The sequence below is a fragment of the Penaeus vannamei genome, chromosome 13 (genome assembly GCF_042767895.1).
Source record: "Penaeus vannamei isolate JL-2024 chromosome 13, ASM4276789v1, whole genome shotgun sequence".
Classification (NCBI taxonomy): Eukaryota; Metazoa; Arthropoda; class Malacostraca; order Decapoda; family Penaeidae; genus Penaeus; species Penaeus vannamei.
In genome coordinates, this window is record NC_091561.1 from 21,650,310 (window position 1) to 21,657,809 (window position 7,500).

The following is a 7,500-nucleotide window of genomic DNA, read 5'->3' on the forward strand; positions in this document are numbered from 1 at the left end:
TCCCCAGCCCGACGCCCTCGCCTCCCCAGGGCAGCTCCCCAGCCCGACGCCCTCGCCTCCCCAGGGCAGCTCCCCAGCCCGACGCCCTCGCCTCCCCAGGGCAGCTCCCCAGCCCGACGCCCTCGCCTCCCCAGGGCAGCTCCCCAGCCCGACGCCCTCGCCTCCCCAGGGCAGCTCCCCAGCCCGACGCCCTCGCCTCCCCAGGGCAGCTCCCCAGCCCGACGCCCTCGCCTCCCCAGGGCAGCTTCCCAGCCCGACGCCCTCGCCTCCCCAGGGCAGCTCCCCAGCCCGACGCCCTCGCCTCCCCAGGGCAGCTTCCCAGCCCGACGCCCTCGCCTCCCCAGGGCAGCTTCCCAGCCCGACGCCCTCGCCTCCCCAGGGCAGCTTCCCAGCCCGACGCCCCGCCTCCCCAGGGCAGCTTCCCAGCCCGACGCCCTCGCCTCCCCAGGGCAGCTTCCCAGCCCGACGCCCTCGCCTCCCCAGGGCAGCTTCCCGGCGAGAGCGCTTCTTTCGCCTCCAAGCGAGCGGCCGAGGGGGCGGAGGGGCCGCGTCTGCGCGCACGCACGTTGCCTCACTCCACATTTCGCCTTTTTGTTCGCGAGGAAGCTTCTTTTGGCGCCGGGATTTTTAGCTACTGCTGCTGATCTCGCTTTTGTTTCTATTCTCTCCATCTCTCTATACGCACACACACACACACACACACACATATATATATATATGTGCATGCGTGTGTGTGCGGGTCTGTGTATGTGTGTTGATGTGTGTTTGCATATATGTGTGTGTGTGAAAAGTAGGGAAATGAAATGAAACAAACAAACAAAACAAAAAAGAGCAGAAAGTGAAATATGAAATCAAGGAAAAGGGAGATGGAGAAATAAAAAATAGAAAACAGAAAAAGAAAAACATTGCATAACGTCACTAAGGACAACGAAGAGGAGGAGACAGAGGAAGAAACCGTAGACTTACACCTGCGAAGTTTTTAAGCAACGAAGCAGGATTTTCACTAGAGTTCAGACAGGGAAGTTCAGCTGATGCCTGATACTTTTGCTTTTGTCTCATTGTTTACTGATTTTAAAAGGAATGTTTCAATTACCGTTATTAACAAAGTCAAGAACAAGGACCAACTTGTAATTAATAAGAAAAATAACAAAAACAATATTGGATTGAAAATAAACTTCCGTTTTGAAAACTGCTCGTCCAAATGGGTTAAAAGGTCAAAAAGGTCGATCTATATGACCCTCCGTTTTGTGCTTTGCATGGGAGGACGGAGAGTAGATAAAAAGAGAGAGAGAGACGAACCCCTTTTGTTGCAAGGGAAAGTCGACAGGACTCAAATTGCTTTGCATTGTTGTTTCGAATCGGCTTCAAAGCTGGCGATTCGGAGGTCCATCCTGATTAAGACAGATGTTCGGACATTAGTAGTTTTCTCTCTCTCTCTCTCTCTCGCACACACACACACACGTCTCTCTCTCTCTCTCTCTCTTTCTCTCTACCTCTGTTCTGAAACCGCGTCCTTCCGACCGCGTGCGCGAGTCGAGCCGACGAGCTCGGCGGCCACGCAGCGTCCTTCCCCGACGCGTCCCGATTCCCATTTAATTCCCGCAGTGCCCCCCCCCCCCCCCCATGCATCACAGCTCGGCGTCCTTAGGATCCCCCGCACGACACACCAGGACGCGCGTTCCGAGGCATTCAAATTAGGCGATCAAATCTCTCCACATTAGGCGGATAACAGATTTAACTTCTCCCGGGAGATGGGGTGATAGACGCCAATTTCCCGGAAAGGGGCGTTTATCAGATGGAAAAACATCCCGGGACCTACGAGGTGATAACAGTCTCGTCCGATGTACAACAGTAAAGTATTTGAGATGTATGTGAACATGCGTGTTCCTGCGTCGAGTTCGTGCACGATTGCATGCATGGAGCTGATCTTGCTCGGGTTGGCAAAATGAGGGTTTGCGGGACGCCCCGACTGTCATTACTGTTCTGCTGAAGGTGCCTCTTACAGGATTCATTCAGGGAAAAATTCCTCGGCAGGAGAGACACGGCCCACAGCTTCTCCCAGCAACAGTATTTGCCATTCATTACCGGCGGACGGACGGCGCTGCTCTGCTGTCGCCGAAGGAGGAGGCTCGGCGGCGCGGCCGTTCCCACGCTCGGGCGCGGACGCGGAGCCCTTTGGCTCGCCTTGCTTTTTGCATTCCTTCTGGGCGGCTCGCTGGCTGTTTATATTCTCTCTTTCTCTATCTACGTCTATCATTCTGTCGGTCTCTCTCCCTTCCCCACCTTCTCTCTCTCTCTCTCTCTCTCTCTCTCTCTCTCTCTCTCTCTCTCTCTCTCTCTCTCTCTCTCTCTCTCTCTCTCTCTCTCTCTCTCTCTCTCTCTCTCTCTCTCGCATTGCTAGTATATCCGATACAAAAAAAAGAAACTATAAAATCTATAATAGCCTGTTTAGGAGGCAACAGGTTGCATTGCCCATGCTACGCATAGAGCACCATTACATCGTGCAATATGTGCAGCTTAGGACACAAACCCGAATTCATATCATATCATAATTCATATCACTGCAAGATGTGCAAAACACTCGTCACTTAATTATGCTCTTTACCCGCTCTGCTGTACGAAATTTACATCCTATCGATCACACACTGTAGCACTCTCCAGAGCATACCACTTGTTGATCATATTAATTCCACTGTAGACACGTCTTCTCTTTGATATGATTAATAATATTATATACATATATATATATTTTTTTTTACCGACCAGAAAATACAGGTAAATAAAGGTAAGCACTAAGGTACGGTCCTTCAGGCATGTATAATTAATGTATGACTGATGGCCTTCTTCATCTGCAAAGGCCCGACCTGTCTGGATAGATCTTTTCCTGGCTTTTTGCTGGCCGTGTTCGCTGCTGTGTATGAAATCCAGTCAGGGATCTCGTTGCTGTCTTTGTTCTCTCTCTCTCTCTCTCTCTCTCTCTCTCTCTCTCTCTCTCTCTCTCTCTCTCTCTCTCTCTATATATATATATATATATATATATATATATATATATATATATATATATATATATGTATATATATATATATATATATATACATATATATATTCATATTTCTGTATATATATATATATATATATATATATATATATATATATATATATATATATGTCGAGACCAATATTGATTCTACATTCAAGAGTTGCGGTGGTTCTAATTGTAAAAACGTATGGACCCCACTGAAAACTGTTTATGTATTTTTGTTTTTAAAGGGACATTGATATAGTAAATTATAATAATCATTTATAAATAGTTAATTTGTTTGAATTTTGTTGTCTGCTCTTTCTTAGACGGAACTGTTGCTTCGCCCCACAGACAGGTATGTTAAGTGCTGGTATTAAAATTCGTGTTTTACCGTAATGTTATAGATTGTTTAATGGGTGGATTAACATGATTATGGAATCCCTGCGTACTGAACTGTGATTAAGACGGAATTGTTACTTCGCCCCACACACACACGGAAAGAAAGATTGATAGAATGAGGCGATGCCAACACCTCGACCATTAACATTAGCCGTTGTTGTTAGGATATGTTTATTCTAATTTCGTTTTCATTTTATTCATATATTATTCATCAGTATTTTTATTTTTATTTATTATTTGATTTATTTATATTTGGTCGTGGATACAACATTTGTCGAAGGAGCCAGATCCGGTGCTATCAAGGAATAAAATGCGAACAGATATATATATATTAGGCTGCTTTCACACCAAGGTGGCATGTCGCCCGTGACATGGCACATGGCACGCCACTCGAAAATGAACAAATGTCAACATGTGAAACCTTTCACACAGAAGTGGCGTGGCACCGAGCGTTTGCCTTTTGTTCGTATTATGTTTATTGTAATGATTATTGATTTTTTATTATAAGGCCAAGAGAGGATGTGAAATTGAAGTTACTATTAGAGATGAATTAAGTTAGTAACAGAGTATTCCTAGTTTTTCCTTATTACATTCATTAAGATTTACATTCTTTGCCACGTTTATCATTCTTGATTTATAGACTCAAAGTTGATTAAAAATGTTTCTATGCTCAATGCATATTTGAGACACATTGAATAGAGGAATGAATTCAATCCGCCCACGAGCCTAAACACCGTTAAGTCATGCTGTCCATATCGAAAATAAGTTTTCTCGGGCTTTCCTGGTCCAAAATCCGTGGTGGTTGCGGCGCTGCCAGAGATATTATTGTGTTGATTAAGTTTCAAGGTCATGTCATAGGTTAAAAACTTTGAAAGGATTGAGTACCAATTATTATTTTGCTAATGTCCCCAACATAATGGTAACAGTGGATTCAGAAATAAATGTCAATAATCTGGATATGAAAAAATTGCAGTATGATATTGTATACAGTGGCAGGATAGAATTAAATCTCTTACAGTGAGTATATAAAATTCTTATATGACATATATCTGTTTGTGTTTGTATGTACATACACACACACACACATACACACACATATGTGTATATATATATATATATATATATATATATATATATATATATATATATATATATGTGTGTGTGTGTGTGTGTGTGTGTGTGTGTGTGTGTGTGTGTGTGTGTGTGTGTGTGTATATATATATATATATATATATATATATATATATATATATATATATATATATATATATATATATATATATATATATATATATGTATATATATATATATATATATATATATATATATATATATATATGTGTGTGTGTGTGTGTGTGTGTGTGTGTGTGTGTGTGCATATGAGTGGGTCCTTTGCGCGCTAGGTGATGTGAAGCGATGGTGTGGCAGCCTGGAAAGTGTTAAGTGTTTTGCACGCCTTCTCATTTGCAACTGCCACCGCTGGCTAGCTTGGTGTGAAAACAGAGTAACTGTGCATAAGACTCCTCTGCTAGCTCTTAGCCATTTCATCATCAAGACTTCTGCAGTGCCTCCTCGTGTTCACCCATAAAAACTGGGTACCTTGCGTTCCCAGGCTGAACTGTAGAGAATCTTGGAGCAGTAGGAGGCCCTAAAAGAGCAAAGTCATGGCGGGCCTTGTCAGACTTCCTCCCCAAGAAAACCCAACTAGCAGCATTTTATATAGATGTTGGTGTTGGGGGGAAGGCAAACTACCTTCCCATTCAGCAAGTTAGGCATGCTGTGGGTCCCTCTGGGTTGGCGACCAGTGGGACTCGGTCTGGGAGCTTGGATTACCTGCCCCATTCATGTCCCAGTGACCGCCATCCTGGCGTGAAGATTGTGGGGCAAAACACTAGGGATCCCTGCAGGTGGATTAGCGGGCTTGCAGCTGGCCGCCCTTCACTGTATGGGGCAAGGTCGGTGGGGTTGGCAGAGGTGGCATCCACCCAGGGTGACTGCCCAAGACTTAACATCATTTAGGACAATAGGGTGGGTGCTTGGAACTCTTTGCGAAAGGATGATTAGTTGCCACTACTATTGAGTGAACTGAAGAAGCTGATAGCTGAGGTGAACAAACCTGGCAGTGGCATGATCAGTGTTGGTGGCTATACCCATAACTCTTTGGGTTGCAGCGATGGTCATCATCTTCAGGAAGTTGCCATAGCCATCTCCAGCAGATTTCAGCTCTCGATATACTGAGACTGAAGCTTGCATTTGGCTTCACGTCTTTCATTACTGTGTACACTCCTACTGATATTTGTAAAATTGATGTGAAAGAGATGTTTTTACCCCAAACTCACGTCTGTGAGTTATCCTCAGTGAGATGTTCGCAATGTTCTGGGTGACAACAATGTGGTATCTGGCTGCAATTGAGCTGGCTATGAGATATCTGTAGGTCCCATGGTTTGGGAGTTGGTGCCGTCAGCTAGAATAGCCTTCCTTTCTAGGATTTTACAAGGTCCCAGAAATTGAAGATTTCTGGCTCCTGGTTCTAGTGCTCAGACCTACATCATTGGTTGTAGTATAGTGATGGAGATAAGGCAGGCAAGGAGATCGACCACATTCTTGTTAGCATTAGTGGAGGATTCTCTTGAACTACAAGGTGTATAGAGGTGTCGAGTTCTGTGGCTACTATCTAAGTCCACTTCAAAACTCCCTGTCGGTCCAATGAACACCCTTGGCTGTTTCATCTGGATAGGTTGAGGGAGTTGGAGTGTGCCTGTGGGCTTTGTTGACTTTACTTCTGGTCGTTTCGTAGTGCTCAACAACCAAACTGACGGTGTACTTCTGTGTGACACTTTCAAGCATGACAATCTTAATGCAACTCAAGAATTGATTGTTAAACTCCCAAGAGCATGACATAATTTAATTTAATAGGAGACACTGGAAGCCACAGGAGCTTGTCATATGGCTCATCTGACGAAGGATCGAAATTTGTATCGTTTCCAGGTGTGCAGGACTTAGTCACTGCTGAGAAGGGACAAGGATCAGTTGCAAAGAAGGTTAAAGGTAATATCATAGTAAATGACCTTTGTCCTGCCTACCAAGCCCTGGAAAAGCTGAACTCCAAGCCCTCCTCACAGGCGACTGCAGTCCACTCAACAAGTTGCCAGATCACCTCAGATCCTGTTGGGGTGCAGGAATGTTGGGCTGAGTATTTTGAACAGTTATAACCCATCAGCCATGATCCATTCTCTCTAACTGAAATTAAGGAGATGATCTCGAAGTTGGAGAATGGTAAAGCAGCGGGTATATGCAGTATACCAGATGAACTGCTAAAGGCTGGTTGTGAACCTATGGCATGGGATTTGTATGCTATCCTGGCTGCCATCTGGCAGTTTGGTGCTGTTTCCCCTGACTTGTTAAGGGGTGTGGTCATCCCTCTCTGGAAGGGGAATGGGAATCATTGGACTGCAACAATCACAAAGGCATTGCACTGTTCTGCAAAACAATCACGGTTCTTGTTCACATCCTTCTATTCTGTAACAGAGACCCCCTGCCGAACCACCGGTGGCTGGAACAATCTGAATTCACTCCTGGTAAGTCCACAATAGACCTGGCACTTCGAGTCAGTATAGAGCACGTCGTGAGTTCGGAAATGGGCTATTTTCAGAAATTCCAACAAAGACTATTGGGTTAATAGCGTCTGTATACTGGTACTGAAAGTGCTGTAAAGTGCAATGGGGCCTGTCAAACTTCTTTCCTGGTAGTTCAGGAGTAAGGCAAGGCGGTGTCCTTGCACCAACACTTTTGAATACTTGCATGGGATTGAATACTGAGCAGAGGTGTGGGACAACTCTGGGCAAGATCAAGGTTACTGACCTTGAATTTACTGATGTTATTCAGAGTCTTTGGAAACCATAGTGGTGGCTCTGAATACATTTAGCAATGAAACGAAGGCCCTTGGTCTTAAGGTGCCCTGGACTAAAACTAAGATCCAAGACTTTGGGGCGTGGCAACAGGGATCATGAACTCTCTCAACAAGAACATTTGGAGATGCCAGTACCTAGGCAGAAGGGCCCATATGAGTGTATTCAAGG

At 44.9% G+C, this 7,500-nt stretch overlaps 2 protein-coding genes across 2 annotated transcripts in view; both read left to right on the forward strand.

The window, feature by feature from the left end:
* The window catches only part of LOC113820020 (tetra-peptide repeat homeobox protein 1-like), a 4,334-nt gene extending 354 nt beyond the window's left edge, over nt 1–3,980 (forward strand). Inside the window, exons 1-2 of the mRNA XM_027372271.2 lie at nt 1–495; nt 3,930–3,980. The exon at nt 1–495 is cut by the window's left edge and continues 354 nt beyond it. Of these exons, the coding sequence (XP_027228072.2) occupies nt 1–495; nt 3,930–3,980 (546 nt within the window). The remainder of the gene's footprint in view (nt 496–3,929) is intronic.
* Nucleotides 3,981–6,675: 2,695 nt separating this feature from the next.
* On the forward strand, nt 6,676–7,324 carry LOC138863717 (uncharacterized). The gene is made up of 2 exons (XM_070128541.1): nt 6,676–6,999; nt 7,127–7,324. The coding sequence occupies exons 1-2, from the start codon at nt 6,676–6,678 to the stop codon at nt 7,322–7,324; spliced, it is 522 nt and encodes a 173-aa protein (XP_069984642.1).
* Nucleotides 7,325–7,500: the final 176 nt, after the last annotated feature.